Consider the following 18,013-nt stretch of genomic DNA (forward strand, 5'->3'; position numbering starts at 1 on the left):
TCGACATCTTTCTTTGAAATCAACCCATGAACACAACAGATTCTCTGGATGTTAAACCAAGTCCTGAGCTGTTTAAACCAATTGGATCTGCAAATTAAAACTTGGTTTAACATCACACAAGTATAAAAACATTTTTATAGTAAACACACAAACACACACACACACACACACACACACACACACACACACACACACACACGGTGAAGATACATTGCATTATCTTCCAGGGTGATAGCCTTTCAACCCTCCTGATTTGCCTGGCCCTAGGCCCACTGAGAAACCTCATGAATGAGCAAAGACATGAATACATTCGAACGCGAGACAAGAAAGGTGACACATCTACAGTACATGGATGATTTAAAATTATTTGCACCAAATACCAAAAAATTGGCAGAACAACTGAAATTGGTGAAACTGTAATCCGCCGACATGCAAATGGAATTTGGCCTCAATAATTGTGCCAAGTGCACATTCGTACAAGGTAGACCAACAAAAACGCACAACACAAAAATCGACCTAAATACAACAATACAGAAGCTAGACAATGAATCATCTTAGAAATGCCTTGGGGTAGAAGAGGGCCACCAAATATGTCACAAACAAATGCACAAAACGGTTACCAAAGAATACCTGCATAGTACGAGGCTGATCCTGAAAACGTATCGCTCCCCAAGAAACGATATCGAAGCCATAAACCAACATACAGTTTGAGTGTTCCAATACAGTTGTGGAATAATAAACTGGCCACAGGTGGAAATCAATAAATTTGATATCAAAACAAGGAAACTCCTCACCAGCCACAAAAATCAATGCATCCCAAGAGCATCCCTGCCGAGAGGAGGAGGAGGGAGCGGCCGAATGGAACTCAACCAAGTGCACAGAATGACATCTGTCGGACGGGCTGAGTACGTGAAAAGTTCAACAGACTCCAGAATCCAATTTGTATGCAAACACGAAGACAGCAAGGCAGAAAAGGTATCCTGAACCCAGCTAGCAAATATTTTTTTTTCGAAAGACAGGTGTGAATGGATGTCATGCGTGAAACGTGGAATAGCCAAGAAGAAGTCAGCTCAACTGGGATGAAGAACGAATGATCGTAACTCTCCAAGACCAAGGACACTACACAAATGGCCGATGTGTTTTATGCAATAAATTTCCTTCATGGTCAAATCGACCACAGTGACTGTTTTAGGTACAACAGCCTGTAATTAAAATGTGGTTGATGTCAGGAGGTCATATATATATATATACATATATATGTTTGTATATTGTGTGTAAATGCTTCACACTCAGAATCAAGAAAAGTCAGAGCCTCAAAGCTATGAACAAAAAATTACACTCTTAGTCAGCTCTAAAACTTTTCTTTTTAGTTTGAGTGTTAAGACAATTGGATCTGGGAAATTAAGACTTGGTTTAACATCACACAAGTAATAAAAACATTTTTGTAGTTATAACGCATGCACACGCACATACACTGTCTTGTGTCGGGCCAACCATTATTCAAAGAAAGACGTAGGGATGGTTTCACATGATCATTTCTCGTTATCATCCCTACCTTGTTTACATACTTTTTGGAGGAACATCCTAACTTCCTTTTTACATTAAAAAAAATGTTTCGATTACTCGCACATATCGGGTTGCTTTGTTTAATGCAGAAAACTTGTTCGAATGTTCATTGTCGACGACTTGTCAATCTTGATCGAAATAATTTGATCTCAAGTGAACATTCTACTCCATCATGATTCAGCATCTGCAGATGATCTCTCGCTTTGTTTGTGTTCTCCCACCCTTTAAAATCAGGCCTGGTACAAATACAGTGCACCACCACATTTTAACTTCCTCCGCACATTCCTAGATGTGGTCTTTCTGATATTTCTGTTTTTATTCCCGTTTTACCCATGATCCTTGTCATGTGTAAACTCAATGAATGATTCTGTATGTTTCCAGAGAGGATTGTCATGCACAGTATGTGGAGTTTTATGACCTCAGTGACCTTTTCTATTTCTCATGCGACAGGGTCTTTGGACACTTCCATGTCTGCCCTTCTTTGGGTGATGTTGCTCGTAGGATGTGCTGGTCTTGTGATGCTTTCTGGTGCCAATGCCATCCGTTACATCTTATTACCTTCCATCTTCACTTCCATGATCTCATTCGGGCTTGAAATCACGTTATTACTTCTGGGCACAGCCAATGTAAGGAGATTTCACCGTGCAGCCTTCATTACCCTGCTCTTTGATCATCTCCAGAAACACCACCATAGTCATTTAAAATATTTCTCAGGTTTGGGTTCACGATTGGGCTATGTGTATTATTGGAATCTCTTGTAATCATGGATATATCGATTTTTACCTCCAACACCAAAGGTGGATGGATTTGGATGAAATTTGGTGGAGAGCTTGTGTATGTGACAGTGATGAAATGTTTTGATTTTGGTGAAGATTCAGATCAGGATACGAGAATTTTCTTGGTGATTTTTTTTCACCATTGAGTAAATGGCTAAATCGATATGTAGCACAATATCTCAAAAAGTTTGGATGGATTCGGACGAAACTTGGTGGGTGAGTTGATCAGATGACAAGAACAAGCCGATTAAATTTTAGTTCAGGTCCAAATCTAGATCCGGCGGATCGGCGGATACAAAACGTAAACTAATGAGCCTGGTGGAGGTAAGCGCTCTACCGAGTGCCCTTCTAGTTAAGGACTGTAATTGATCTTTAATCACCTTAAACTTCAGTTATTTATTTCTTGGAAAAGATGCAAAATTGGTGGTGGTTGTGGTAGTGGTGATGGTTGAGCCCATCCTTTTGACAGAGCGTTAGTCAATTCACAAGTGGTGAACATTTCCATGGCTAAGAACTGACTCTGGGGAGTGACCACTCAGTTACAGGTTGGGAAAACTTCCACCCTGAACAGATATGGACATGGAGTGCACACCAGTGATGGAAATGAACAAAGCCTTAACCATTCAACCACCTGGCCATCACATGGTTATTTCATTGTTAGCTCATCTATGACCAGTCGAGATGAGCTCTTAAAGCCAATAACAAAGTTGGGATTCGCTAGATATCTGTTATTGTCGGGTTGTGTGTGTGTGTGTGTGTGTGTGTGTGTGTGTGTGTGTGTGTGTGTGTGTGTGTGTGTGTGTGTGTGTGTGTGTGTGTGTGTGTGTGTGTGTGTGTGTGTGTGTGTGTGTGTGTGTGTGTGTGTGTGTGTGTGTGTGCAACGCGAGGCTCCACAGCACAAATCAGAAAACGGATTTCGATGAAACTTCGCAAACAGGTGTCATGAGCTGGGAGGTAGTTGCTATGCAGCGGCCGAAAATCCGCGTTTTAAGAACCCAAGCAGAGAGGTGACATTACTTTTAAAACCCTTTATACCCCGTAGACTCCATCGACCCTTTAGACCGTCAGACTTCTCTTGGAATGTACCCTTGCACCTTTTTACCCCATCGACCCTTTCGACTGTTAGACCCCTGAAGACCATGAAGACCCCTTTTGACACTTTAGACCATATAGACTCACTGGATTGCTTAGATCCCTTGACCCTTTAGACCCTTAAACCCCTTTGACCTTTTAAGACTCTTTCGATGCTATTAGACATTTGCATTATTTAGACCCATTTTTAGACCATTTTGACACTTTAGACCGTTGCACCCTTAAGACCTCTTATACACTTATACCCTTTTTGGGGTTTAAGGGTCCTTTCATTTGGGAAAAACTAATGGAACGTTTTTCATAAATTTCTGACCCTCTCCTACATGGTGTTCACCACATGAATACAATTGTGCTGTCAGGCCTTTCAGCCACCATGGACCCCTAACTTTCCTTCAAATCAACTTTATCAGCAAATGCACCCCAACTATGACCTCTCCACCCCCCCCCCCCCCCCGGCACCCCTCCATCAGGAGACTAGAGTCTGTCCCATTTGCGACTATTCATTTTATATTTCCTCTGAACTCACTGTTTTCTTTGTTTGAGGTATCAGTATCATTTACATTCAGTGTTTTCATTCAGCCAATGAAAATTATTTTCCATTAATCTTATTGTATTGTCTGTACAATTTATTATTTGTATTTCAAAACTCAGATTACCATTTAAAGTTATGAACTGTTTGATCCAATTTTGTTTTTCTTTAAATTCATAACTACACTTGAAGTTGGAGAAGTTAAACTGTAATGGGGACTTGGATAGTTATCGGTTCTGGAAGTTTAATTATGTGAGAATAAACTCGTGGATAACTAGAATGGCACTTGGTAGAGCGCATACCTCTGCCAGGCTAACAGTTTACGTTTGGGATCCCACTGATAAGTCGGATCTGGATTCGGTCCTTAACCAAGATCCGATTAGCTTGATCTTGTGACCGAACCAACTCATCCACCTGGTTTTGTCATAACTCGTCCACAACTTTTTGAGATTTCATGCTATATATCGTTTTTGGTCTTTTCTCTCAATGGTGAAGAATCGCTTTTTAAAATTATCGTATCTGGATCTGGATCGTCACCAAAATCTAATCAATTCATCCTTGTCTCACACCCATCCTGTCCACCAAATTTTGTCCCAATTGGTCCATAATGTTTTGCTATATCCTGCTCACAGACAGACAGGGGTGAAAACATTACCTCCATCCTCCATCGGTGGCAGAGGTAGTATCAAGGAAAAAGTTTTTGTTGGTGTGAGAGTTTACGTGGACATTGGGTCATTGGCTTAATTTGGTGTTTTACCAAAAATATTGATGTTGCTTCTTCTGCAGCAAAGATGGAGGAATTTTGTACTTTGTTCATTTTTTGAATCGTCCTTATTGACCAATTGCCTTTCCCTTTCCCCCAGGTGTTCAACAAACTCGTGTTCTTGGTGAGCTTTGCGGGAAACAGGGGAATCTTTGTGCTTGGTTCCAGGGCTGTCCTGACAGATGTGGAATTCTTGTACCACATTGTGTACCTTGTGACCTGTATTCTGGGCCTTTGTGTTCACGAGTTTTTTTACAGTTTGCTGGTAAGACTCGTACCATGTTTGTTTATTTATTATGAGCAAAGGTACCCGGCGTTGCTGGGAAATGCCGGGTCCCTCCTTCCACCCCTTCCCCTCTCTCCTCCTCCCATCCCATACCACTTTCCCTCCCTCCAGACTCATGCCACCTCTTCCCCTCCCTCATCCCACCCCTTCCTCTGTCTCCTCCCACCCCACCCCTTCCTTGCCTCCTCCCACCCCACCCCTCCCTCCGATCTCCCACCCCTTCCCCATGACAGGTGTGGCTCGTGTCTTTATAAGTTATGAATTGTGAGAAAATGACTTTAAAAAACCCTAGTAAAGTGTATCGTGGTAAAAAATAATAATAAAGTGATCCTATAAAGTTTCATGGCAATTAACCTTGTAGTCCATTTGCCATTTGTAGTCCTTGTTGTCCTCGAAAGTGAATGGTTTTATGGTGGTTTCTTGTTCACAGACATGCATAGACAAAATTAAGCTTGGTTTCCCGGATGGCAACCATGGGGAAATCTGTTATTTTTGCGCAAATACAAGATGGCCGTCATTGACCAGGCTGAAAATATAACTTTTTAGGTAATGAACTTAAAATTACACGTGAGACATCTTTTCCATATAATTTTGGCACGAGTAATCGATATTTAACCTTATTTTTGTGATTAGAAGTAAATTTGAGGTCAATGTTCGAGTTCCTGGCAATCCTAGCAATGGAATGGTGTGAGCTCTGATCATTTCGGTGAACAAACTGCTATTAGAATTGGCAAGGGTGGCCTCAAGGGTCTGACTCTTTCTCCAGAGATGTTAGCAGAGTGGATCAGTTCCTTTCCTGTCACCGCCTACATCTCAGATACAATGGAGCACATCTACCCTGACTCCTCAAACAAGGACAATGAAGACCAAGTGAGAGAAAAGGACACAAGAATCGGACCACGTCACAAGGAGGAGGGGAAGAAGAGGAGAGAACTTGATGCAGATGATAGGCGCCGGATTTTACTTGAATTGTCGAATGTGTCTCATCCTCTTGAGAATCACTCACCACATCTGGACAACATTGCCAATGGTCGAATTGCTCCCCGAGAAGCTGAAGTGAATGTTGAGGATTCCGTGGTTATAGGTCAGAAAATGGTTGCAGAGTTCCATGCATCCCTTCCAGGTGGATTCCATGCAACCATCTCATGCCCCATCAAGACAATGGAGCACTTACAGAAAGGAGTGAAAATTGGGGACAAGACGATCTTTGATCTAGAAACCATCTTCCTCAGGCTGCTGACTATTGGACAGCAAAGACAAATGGAGCTCGGACCTATCTTCCAGTTTGAGCTCTGCGCAGTACCCTCCTCACTGATTGATGAATATGGGTGCTTAAGGAAAGGCAACAAAGCACCACTGGCACACAAACTCTGTGTTCAGGCACAACAGCCTCTGCTACCAGATGTTACCATTGTTGACGCGAGCCAACTTCTTTATCATATTGTCTGGCCTTTGAGGGCAACTGTGTCAGTCTTAGTTGAGTCCATCAAGACAAGTCTGTCTACCATTGCTGGTCAGAAGATCTTGGTCTTTGACAAATATTATGATGTTTCTGCAAAGGACCATGAACGAGTGAGGCGTGCTGGCATTGGTTCCATCAACCATGACCTCACGATAAACACACCCCTGCCTAGCCGAGACGCCATCCTGAAAAACAAGCAGAACAAGTTGCAGCTGTCCAAGGTTTTGAGTACCTATAACTTTGGTGAAGGAGTTACTGTGGAGAGCCGTAGCCATGGTGCGTTCAACCATGATGAAGCAGACATTACAATGATCTCACACCTGCTCATGGCTGCTGAATGTAATGCAAGAGTGATACGTATCCTCTCTGATGACACTGATGTTTTTGTATTGATGGTTTACTGGGTTTACCAGCGCAACATCCAGGCCACAGTGCAGATGGCAAGGTGGGATGGAGCAATTTGGGATATCAACACCACCTGTGACCAGCTTGGCCCCAAGTGTCTGCAGCTTTTGCGAATGCACTACATCACTGGCTCAGATACCACGTCATACCCATACGGCAAGGGCAAAGTGTCAGCCCTGAAGACACTGAGAGCTGGCAACTTCCCTGGTTTGTACTCCGCACTTGGCGAGCTGAAATCAAGCCACGAACAGCTCATGGAAGCAGGGCGGACATTCTTCTGTGCCCTGAATGGTCAGCCAGAAGGTACCACGATGAGTGAGATGAGGTACTATATGTACACAAGGAAGTCTGGCAAGCCCGTCAAGCTCATGGCATTACCTCCAACTGAGATCAATCTATTCCTACATATTTTGCGTGCACATCTGCAGACAGTACTTGCAAAATCAGCTGATCAGCAGGCCCCACCTGAACTTGACATTACAAAATATGGATGGGACATCAGAGATGGAATCCCAGTGCCAGCAACTTCTGCTACTCCACCAGCCCCTTTGGACCTCATGGATGTTGTGCGGTTTGGATGCAAAGCAGAGGGGAAGGCCTGCAGTACTGCAAGTTGCAGTTGTCACCATGCAAAGATCTCCTGCACGCTATACTGCACTTGTGGTTGAAGTGACAAGTGCTTCAACCCACACAAGACTGTGGAGGACAGTGAAAGTGAAGTGGAAGAAGGGAGTGTCGAAGCTGAACTGGAAAGAGACGAGGATATGGAAGGGGACGAGTACAATGAATGGGAATGAACAATACGTAAGTTGTCTACTAGGCTCTATGTCCTTTGTTCCTAAGATGTCCAATATGATGACATGACAATGTGTATGCTTTCTGATTATTATCAACATACTGTTGTGAACCATTCATGACTTCACTTTTGCATTGGTGTTCGATAATTTTCAGCAGAAAATAGTCATGGACATTTCATGTGAACCTCTATTTATTCCTGAACGTAAAAAATAACCCCAAAATTGAATTCCTCATGTCAAAATCATATGGAAAAGAGGTATTACACAGGATTATATGTTGACCGATTAAAAACTTAGCCCCATCGTCTGACCTGAAGCAACCATCTTGAATTTATGCAAATTACAGGAGTTTCCCATGGTGGCCACCCCGGAAACTCACCTGAATTTTATTAATGGAGCCATGTTAGTCCAAAACAATCATAAAACCATTCACTTTCCACATCAACAAGGTTGACAATGGAACACATAATAACGGCAAATGGACTATTGGGCGCTCAGAGGATTAGCATCACAAACAAATGACATCTCATTCGCTTTTATACAAAAGATAACATCACTCCAAGCTCCTAATGAAATGAAATAACATCCCAAATGAAAGCAGAGCTCACAAAAAGGCGAAACCATTCAAACCCACGCTAGACAGCTTGGAGCGGGTGTGCGTACCTCTCAGCCATCCTGCCGTGGTGTGGGGATTCGTTGCTCAGTTATAAGAATGGCTAGTTTCTTTAAAATTTCAGATTTCATTCCAGATTTCCACACTTTCTTGTCCACGAGATCCAATCCTCAAATCTGAAATCGTATTTAGATTATGTACTTTAATCAGTCCGTGAGAGTAGATCATATTTCTCAGGCAAGGCATTTTTTTAGTTTACCGAATCAAAATGACCTCTGCAAGGTGAAGTTGAGCTGACCAAGGATATGCTTTTCATGAAGGTAAACCATGAATTATCTCCAAAAGGGGTGTTTAAATTTCCCTAAATACCCAGTTTTCATGAATGCATTCCCTTGGAGTCACCTTAATATGCATGCAAAGTTTCGGGCCACTAGGTTTCATAGTTTTGGAGTTGTGGATGAGATGCACACTGTCTGACTGACTGACTGACTGACTGACTGACTGACTAACACTGACATTTATTATTATAGATAACTTGCATTGTTGCAAATTTTTTTTTTTTTGATGCCAGAGGTTTGCAGGATATAACAATGGTGTTGAACAATGGTGTTGTATTGGTGTAGAACGGTTGCAACTTGGTGCACTCTTCCTGATGTTACTTTTCTGCGTCTTGCCTCTAAAATTGCTACATCCTGTACTTGTTTTACCTCCCATTATTGGAATGAGTAAAGAGGATCTGATCTATCCTTACTTCACCCACTGTTTGCCCAAGCTTTTTGATGTGATATACCGTGAGGAGACCCTGCTCAACGTCATAAAAAGCGTGACTCGAAATGGTCGATCCATATTGCTGACCGCCGTGCTGGGCCTCATCCTCGTATATCTCTTCTCCATTGTGGGTTTCCTTTTCCTGAAGGATGACTTCATCCTTGAGGTTGATCGACTTCAGTCTTCTGAGCTGCCATCTCTTGGTAGGCCGACACTTTACACTTACTGTATCTTCTGAAATGATGTGAGGTGGAATCCAAATGTCTGTCTCTCCCCTCAACCATAAAGGACCAGCATCATCAAAACTCACCAGATATGTTAGTCCTTTCCTGTGCGGTTTCAAACCAGTGTCACAAGTTTCTTTGTGCTAATTGCAACAGAAGTCATGTGATTGGCTGTGATACTTTTTGAAAAGGAAAATCATTTTCACTTCGAGCCCACCTTTAGGGGATGTGGTGGGGTGGATAAGCTTTAAATGTATGCTACTGAACAAAATGGACAAATGAAAAATGTCATGTGAAAGTGTGTTAAGCAATTTCTCCTGCTGGAAAGTGACCACTTCCTGTGAACAAAACTATTTTGCTTTATTTTAGTTTTCCACTTCCTGGCATCTTATGGAGCACAATCTACTTGTGGTTTTATTTTGGTACTTGAACACCCTGTGGAAGTTAGCACCGAAGAGTCATCCCCTTTCTTTTTATGTCCTCTTTATAAGGGGTTTGGGTTAAAGTTGGGCTGTGGAACTCTGAGGCCTATGCATTTATATCCCTGACCTGAACTGTATGCTAAAAATGTTCAGAAATGAGAGACAAACTAACCAAAAGTTCTGTTGATCATTTTTGTTGAATTTTATCATCCTCCTCCCTTGTTTATATTTTCAAAATATTGCAGCTGGAGGTGAAATTGCTCAGATATTTGCACCACACTGTTACCATGACATCACAATTATCTCAAGCACTTTGTGTATGGCTCCTTGCATTCACACTGGGCTTTAAATATTTGTGACGTTATGGTAAAAGTGTGGTGCCAATGCTCTCAGCTTCTCACTGCCCGACGATACTCTGCAACTTTTTTCATTCAACAATGTACCATGCTCTACATGGAGGGTCGGTTCGACTGAAACGGTTTCTTGGTTTGGGGTTTCAACCCTGGACAGGTCACTACTTTGACACAGGATACTCGACTGAGTGTACAGGAATTTGGAACTTGGCCAGGTCGCCAGTTATAACTCACCGACTCTTCACGAAGGACATTGTGGGATGTTTAACGTCCATCAACCAATGCCACCAGACGGGACTCCCAGTTTAACGTCCATCCGATCTATGGGTACACACATTGAATAGCCTTGCATGTGAAACACCAGGATGGCAGGTTATAGCTGAGTCGAGATTCTAACTCGGTGTACATACCTGTAGGGTGTACTGCCAGCCCCTGATTGTAACTGTTACCAGATATATACATATGTGTATATCTTGTATGTTAAAAACATCATGAAGCTGTATGCATATGAAGCTTTCAAGCCGATTCGCTGGAGAGCTGACTTGGCTCCACCCACAATGATCAGGAAGAAAAATAACATTTCCGCCATGTTGGTTTTCTGGAAAGCCGACGATGTCTTCGGAAGTCCCATAGTCACAATTTTAATTGTTCGAGCCACGTATCCACAATGTATTATATATGCACGGAACCGGTGGGCATGTTTTTGCTTCATGTACGTTAAGCCGGGTTATTTGTTTTTCGGAAGCGATCGAGACAGCGATCTGGCCAAAACACCACTCAAGTAAAGGCATGAGCAATTCATATAGTACAGTGTGAATTGGTGCGACTTCTCAAGGCTGGATAGATTGAGTGTATCGTGTAGTCATAAAACTAATTCCTGGTGGTAGTGGCCATTACAAGTCATAATGTAATACGTATACTGTATGTTGATTCTCTGCATGAAAACTATAGACACTGGAAATTATCATTTGGGGTGTTTGTTTGACTTCTATGTACTTCTGCACTGCTGAATTGAATCAACTTAAAACTGCAGCTTCTGCTTAGGGGTGAACAGGGAAGAAAAGGGAAACAAGTGGGAGTGTGGATGCAGGCTTTAAGAGAAATGTGTGAAGGGGTAGAGGGGAATGGGAGAAGGAGTTGCTGAGTTTGTCGGTTTTAAAGGGAGTAGGTTTGCTGCAGGCGTTAGCTGCTGTTCGTGCGTGTTTTTTTTTAATTTAATTTATTTTTTTTAAAACATTTACTGCTTGCTTACAGGCCCTGCATTCCAAAACGTGGTGCTCTCTGATGCTTGCTCCAAGGAAAACTGCTCTTCTCCATCACGCCAAGTTTTCCCTCCTTTAGGTCAATCCGGTACTGTGGATTCAACTCTTCCCTGGATGTTTTCACATTATAATGACATTGGTTTTTCCTTCATCATGCACAGAATTTCTTTGAATGTAATTTTTATTGCTTTACTTTGCTATTTTCATTGTGAGGAAGTATGATTCTTAAATGTTTAAAAATTATTTCTGTTCAAGATCACCTGTGAATATCTTCAGTCATGTATTGACCTTCCTCCTCTTGCATACGATGCACTACCCTTGAATTCCATTATCAGACAAGGTGGATGTTCTTGCCAGTGATGGCGGAGATGATGAAGGTGAGCGGTCATGTGACACGCTTATCATGTGCATTGTGACTGTGCTCAATCATGGTCTACGTAACGGAGGCGGCGTCGGTGATGTTCTTCGCAAACCATCGAAGGAGGCACGTGGTCCTGTATCTTGTAACCCCATGAATCTTTGATATCCTCATTCCTGCTGTTTTTAGTACATACCCGATGGCCTTTTCCTTGAGGAACTCAGGGTTTGAGTACTGTTACTTATCTGTAATGGGAGGTGCGAAAATAAATCTCGGTGACATTTATAAGTATAGATATCCGTTAGAGTGGGGAAATGAAGACTGTGTGTCCGTTAGTCCGTCCAACCGTCTCCTCCTTAACTCCAAAATCAATGAAACCTAGCGGCTCCAAACTTTGTATGCAGACTGAGGAAACTCCAAGATGGTGCATAAATGAAAACTCAGTGTTTGGGTTCATTTAAACACCCCTTTTGAAGATAATTAAGGGGGTGCTTATCATGAAAAACCAAAATAAGCCTTACAAAGATGGTGGTGTGCCATCTTGGTCGGCCCTCTGTCAGCTCGCATGTATAAGCCGCCATTTGTTTTGGCCTGCTCCACAATGCCTTGACTTTGAACAGGCCGCGATGCTTTATTAATGATAGTTTTTTCTTTAACTTTCCTCATTCACATCGTGGAATGCCTGATCATAGTCCCTACGACTTGCTGAATACATTGCAATCCTTAAAAACGCCCAGAGATGCCAGCATTCATGGCTTTATTTCATTTCCGCACCTGCCATAACCTCAAGAATCTCTTGATCTCAGCAGAATTTCAAATTTTAACCCTCTTTATTGACTTCAGCAGTAGTTCCGACTGCTTTAAAAAAAGTGTTCATTTGTCCAATTTGGACATTGCTTGGGCGTCTTCAGGTGCATTTTGTTTATATGACTGATCAGTGATTGGTAATCACTTGCCAAGCCAGCCGTTCCTTATGACGCTGCCTTCCCCTCCCCTCCCTGTCACACTGCCTTCCCTTCCCCTCCCCATCATACTGCCTTCCCTTCCCCTCCCCCTTGCACTGCCTTCCCTTCCCCTCCCCCTCCCACTGCCTTCCGTTCCTCTCCCCTCACGCTACATTTCGTTCCCCTCCCCCTCACGCTGCCTTCCCTCCCACTCCCCATTGTGCTGCCTCCCCCTCCCCCCCCTCTCATGCTGCCTTCCCTTCCCCTCATGCTGCCTTTCCCGCCCTGTCACGCTGCCTTCCCTTCCCCTCCCTGTCATGCTGCCTTCCCTTCCCCTCCCCCTCCTTCCTCCTTCCATTTCCCTCCCCCTCATGCTGCTTCCCCCCCCCCCCCTTGCACTGTCCTCCTACCAAACCCCCTCCATGACTGTACAACTCCTGCTGAGGTCGCAGAGAAGAAAGGGTGTCAAAGAATATGCAAATTGGAGAAATGAAAGCTGTTTTTTATTATTTTTTTTTGTGTATCAGTTGGAACTGCTGCTCTGATCAATTCCACAATTTGTCTCAGGTGAAGATACAGGAGTTTATCGTATGTGTAGAAATTAAACTGAAGGCATGAATACTGGCACAGCTTTTTCAATGATTGAAGGAAAACGCCCTTCCTTCCATTCCCCCTTCCCTCATGTTTACTTCCTCCTAAAGCCCTCCACATCCCACGGACGTCTCTGGGCGCTGTCGGGGTGACCTTTAGTGTGACCCATTTGAATGTGCTGTTTTAACCTCCCCAATTTCGTTCAATCTTGTACTAATGCTGGCATAAGGGGGACCATTCCCCCCTGCTTTTCCTCAAGTCCCCCTATCAAGGTCCCCCTGTCCAAAACACTACCTCCCCCCACTACCCCCTCTCTCCCCCATCCTCCTCGCTTGCTTCCCCTTCCCGGAGTGTATTGCGGCGGGTGGTGAGGCCTCGCTCTCCCCCCCCCCATTTTCCTTGCTCACCTCTGACTCGCTCTCCCACCCCTCCTCGCTCCTCCTCCCCCCAATGTTAATGTTCCCCTCAGCGAAGTGACGGTTTGTATTTGCTCGTATTAAATGTATTCGCCTGATCTAAAAGCCCGTCAAAAATAACCTGGTGGGAATTATCCTTACTAAAATTCACAAACCGGTGTTTGTGTGTTTGTTTATCACATTACTCCTACAGTTCTGGGCCAATTACATCCAGACTTGCTACAGAGGATCAGCATGACCCCAATTAATGTATATGAATGATTTTATCTTTGCACCCCCCTCCTCACCCCCCCCCCCACCGCCTCCCAAGACCACTGGCAAATTCTCCATGTAAATGTGAATTGTGTCGCGCTGCCTCCAGGTGGGAGAGGGTATTACAAATCTCCATCATTTACAGTGCAGTATTTCTGTCCCCATGTTTTTCAGTACAGTGAGGTTTTAAAATATAAGCAGCACTGGAGGTATATTTTATCTTCATGCACAGAAACCCAGGTTATTTTTTTTTGACTAGACAGGGCTGTCAGTTGCCTATACACTGCCCAAGTAAAGGTATGTGTTGGACGAACGTGTTGCATGCTTGGAACAAGATCGCCCTTCGGGCGGGTACTCTGCTGGTTTTATTCAAAATACTGTATTCAAGGAGACTGGAAGATATGATGTTTCGTAGCGAGAAGCGTTATTTTCAAACACAACATGTACAAATGTGACCCTATTTTCTTTATCTTCTGAGATATTTCATTTTGACGGTACAGCCTCGTGAGCGTGCCAAAGACTGAAGCCTCGGCCTAGCATTGGTTGCGCTTTCATCTTCTTTATTTATTCAACATCCTACCGACGTAAATGAACACTCCTTTTACTCTGCGCACGTTACACATTATGTGCAACAAATTTCACCTCCATGTGCCTTGTATTTGTTGCCTTTTTTAAATGCTTCTGTACACCGCCCTTGAGGCCCGGTTGCAAGTCACCATCTACATCTCCGAAAGAAGAGACATAATTACTCTTTAATGAAAAATGTTTTCCAAGGTTTTTTTTATCCTGAAAAATAGACCGTAGTGAACACAGTCGTGTTAAAAGATTGGCCTTTAAAACCTTTCTCAAATCATCGTTACCGCTCCTCATTCATTTTCACTTTTTCTCCTGTTGTCACACTTGTGCAGCTTTCGCACACTTTTCTATCCATTCAACATTTCATGTGCAACTCCCTTTTCCTTACATTTGTATTTTTATCCCATTTTTGCCTTCCAGGAGCCTCTCTTCGCCGGACGCATAATATACGACCTGCTGTTCTACTTCGTCGTCATTATCATCGTGCTTAACCTCATCTTTGGCGTTATCATCGATACTTTTGCTGATCTGCGTAGCGAGAAGCAAAAGAAAGAGGAGACCCTGAGGACAACATGCTTCATCTGTGGTATGGGCTCACTCCATATGATTTGGTGTGACTTTGTTTAATCGCACACTGTGGAGATGGTCGATTGCTAGTTTTCAGTGCTAGTGTTAGTAGGTACACAGTACTCTCCTCATGTTTTTATATGGAAGCCTTCAGGGGTGTTCGGGAAAATATGATTCAACAGCGAGGTGTCAGGATATGGGTCTGAGTAAGAAGGTTAGGTGAGGTAGGGTGATGGTGGATAGGGATGGGGAATGGTGTGAGATAGTAGTGCACAACCTGCTTGAAGACTTGGAGGGAGGAAGGCAATTTGAACAGTCTGCAGAAGAAGATGCTCCAACAATAGAAAAGAGGAATAAAAGTATTGGACGGAAAGCCTGGATATCGGGAGTTTAACCAGCAGGGGTTTACTGGGAGAACATGCTTCATCCTCGAGGAGCTTTGGAGGGCCGGAGGGCTGAGCTAGACCGGAGGAGAGGTGGTTAAAAAACAGAGAAGACACGGGTCTGTCTGCGATGAGAGCAACGGGCCTTGTTTTTCGATGACATCATGAGAGATGCCAATACTATTGAGAGGTTTTGATTCCACAGATCCAGGGAAAAACAGATGTGATACTGGGGCCAAAAGGGAAAAGCGGTACTCCAATGTGGTCTTGCCACCTGTAGACCGAGTAGTTTAGTTTTTCAAGTAATGATTTTGAAAGCTTGAGGATGCCCAGTCTGTGACTGATTTTGTAAGCTGGCTTTGCAATGTAGTCAGCACAAGAGAGGTCATGGCTGATGATGAGGCTGAACCATTTCCATTGGCTCACTCGTGAAATAGGTAGGTTGGTTTAATGATCCATCCAGAGCGACAGAGTGAGACTGAGGTTTTCTAGGATTGAAGGATCCAATCAATACCCGATCAGCAGAGCGTGATGCAACTGCATTCTCCCCTGTCACTCGAGAGAAGTGCTAAACAACGCAACGTGGAGTAGAATTGATGGTTCTGTTGAACTAAACGTATTTCTGCTGCTCTGTAATGAATCCTGAATCTCTGAGGATGAAGTACATCGATTACATTGAATGTTCAATCAATTGGTCAATTTATTGTAATCATCCAGCTCTTTATTTTGAACAGAATCTGAGTGCTTTCCAAAAAACAGGGATAAGAGCAACAAGAAAATTGAAGAGAAAAACAACTAAAATGGGGTTTCAATCGGTTTAAAAACTGGAAATGATGAGGCTGTGCGTCATTTAAAAGGTAGAAAGTTCTTTTGTTGAAAAGCAAAAATTATGCTCGACAGCTCAAAGTGTTCCTCCTTGTATGAGCAACTACCAGAACATCCCCATTGCTAGACTTCTCTGTTCTTGCTGAGGGGTGTAAGGTGTGATTAAGCCTGCTAACAGTGCGTTACAGTGATCCAAGCACAACCTTGTGACAACATGAACGAGAACGGCACACGGAAGAGCGCATACCTCCGCCAAGCTGAACATTTTACGTTTTGTATCCCACTGATGGGCTGGATCCGGATCTTCACGAAAATCGAACCAATTTATCCTTGTCACACACCCAACCTGTCCACCAAGTTTCATCAGAATCCGTTTATAACTTTTTGAGATATCACGAGATACCTATGTCATTTTTGGCCCCATCTCTCAATCGTGAGGAATCGCCAAAAAAAATTATTGGATCCGGATCTTCATCAAAATCTTTACAATTCGTCTTTGTCACACACCCGGCCTGTCCACCAAGTTTTGTCCGAATTTGTCGATAACTTTTTGAGTTATTCTACTCACAGAGAGATGGCTAACCAGGGGGTGAAAACATAACCTCCATATACCTCCGGTCGTGGAGGTAACCAGAGTTGTAGTCGGTCACTGATTTAGACACGAGTATATTTGAACAATATTGTGCAGACAGACACAAGGTAATACATTAAGAGATTTTTTTTTACAACATTGTGGGTCCATCATGACACTTAGATTTGAAACCATGGAAGCAGACATCAGTTGATGATCCCAAGTATCACTATCTGGGCTTGAATCGTTTTGAGAACGGATGGGAGAGCCAAGGATGAGCATGTCGGTCTTCGCAGCATTGAGTTTGAGGAAGTTCATGAGCATCCATGTTTGTAATGTAGACAGACAAGAATTCCGAGTTGTGAAAGAGAGTACATCATTAAGTTCAATGGGAAAGTATATCCGTGTATCATCAGCATAAGAATGACATTGACCATGCATAAAATTGAACCAAGTGGATGCAGATAAAGATAAAACAAGAGTGGACCAAGACAGAATTTATAACATCAATTATAGTCATCCTTTGTCCATGCTATGACGTTAATCACCTGTCTGAATCGTTAGGCCTTGAGCGGGACAAGTTTGACAACAAAACCGTGACATTTGAAGAGCACATCCGAAAGGACCACAACATGTGGAATTACCTCTTCTTCATTGTGCTCATCCGTGTGAAGGACCCCACGGAATACACAGGTCCAGAGAGCTACGTGGCAAAAATGATCACGGTAAGTGCCCGCTTTGGATATTGTGCCTTGAGATTAATTATACGGCAAGCTTGGGCCAAAGTTTGACTCTTAGGTTGTAGGTGATGGATAGTGGATTAATTTGCAAAGTGTGTTATGTTGCTTCAACAATGCCTCTGTAATGTCAAGCGAGTGCAGAATTTGTATCATTGTGGACAGCCGTGAAGTGTGTCACAATCTAATCTCTCAGCATTGTCGTCAAGTACTTTTGAAGGAAGTATCTGAATTTTTTTCCCACTGGAAAATTGTTTCAAGCGGTGTTCCTTACAGGATAGCAACTTGGATTGGTTTCCACGAATGCGAGCCATGTCGTTGGTGACCGGACAAGCCGATGGTGAGACGAATGAACTGCACAACCTCCAGGAAAAGCTAGAGTCCACCATGAGTGTGGTATCTTACCTGTCGACTCAGCTGAACGAGCTCAAGGAGCAGGTAGTGTCTGTCCGGGTGTCATTTAACTGTTTGAATC

At 43.2% G+C, this 18,013-nt stretch overlaps 1 protein-coding gene across 10 annotated transcripts in view; it reads left to right on the forward strand.

The window, feature by feature from the left end:
- The window catches only part of LOC147014744 (inositol 1,4,5-trisphosphate-gated calcium channel ITPR1-like), a 213,003-nt gene that overhangs the window by 193,200 nt on the left and 1,790 nt on the right, over window positions 1–18,013 (forward strand). For 9 of the 10 annotated variants that reach the window (XM_085852937.1, XM_085852943.1, XM_085852944.1 and 6 more), the window contains 8 exons: window positions 2,017–2,192; window positions 4,827–4,991; window positions 9,062–9,260; window positions 11,311–11,406; window positions 11,654–11,802; window positions 14,876–15,041; window positions 17,366–17,526; window positions 17,815–17,976. In XM_085852937.1, coding sequence (XP_085709063.1) covers window positions 2,017–2,192; window positions 4,827–4,991; window positions 9,062–9,260; window positions 11,311–11,406; window positions 11,654–11,802; window positions 14,876–15,041; window positions 17,366–17,526; window positions 17,815–17,976 — 1,274 coding nt within the window. The remainder of the gene's footprint in view (window positions 1–2,016; window positions 2,193–4,826; window positions 4,992–9,061; window positions 9,261–11,310; window positions 11,407–11,653; window positions 11,803–14,875; window positions 15,042–17,365; window positions 17,527–17,814; window positions 17,977–18,013) is intronic. The other variant, XM_085852938.1, reaches the window with a different exon arrangement.

The sequence above is a fragment of the Eptatretus burgeri genome, chromosome 13, assembly GCF_056783735.1.
Source record: "Eptatretus burgeri isolate ZD-2024b chromosome 13, Ebu_testis_v1, whole genome shotgun sequence".
Lineage (NCBI taxonomy): Eukaryota > Metazoa > Chordata > Myxini > Myxiniformes > Myxinidae > Eptatretus > Eptatretus burgeri.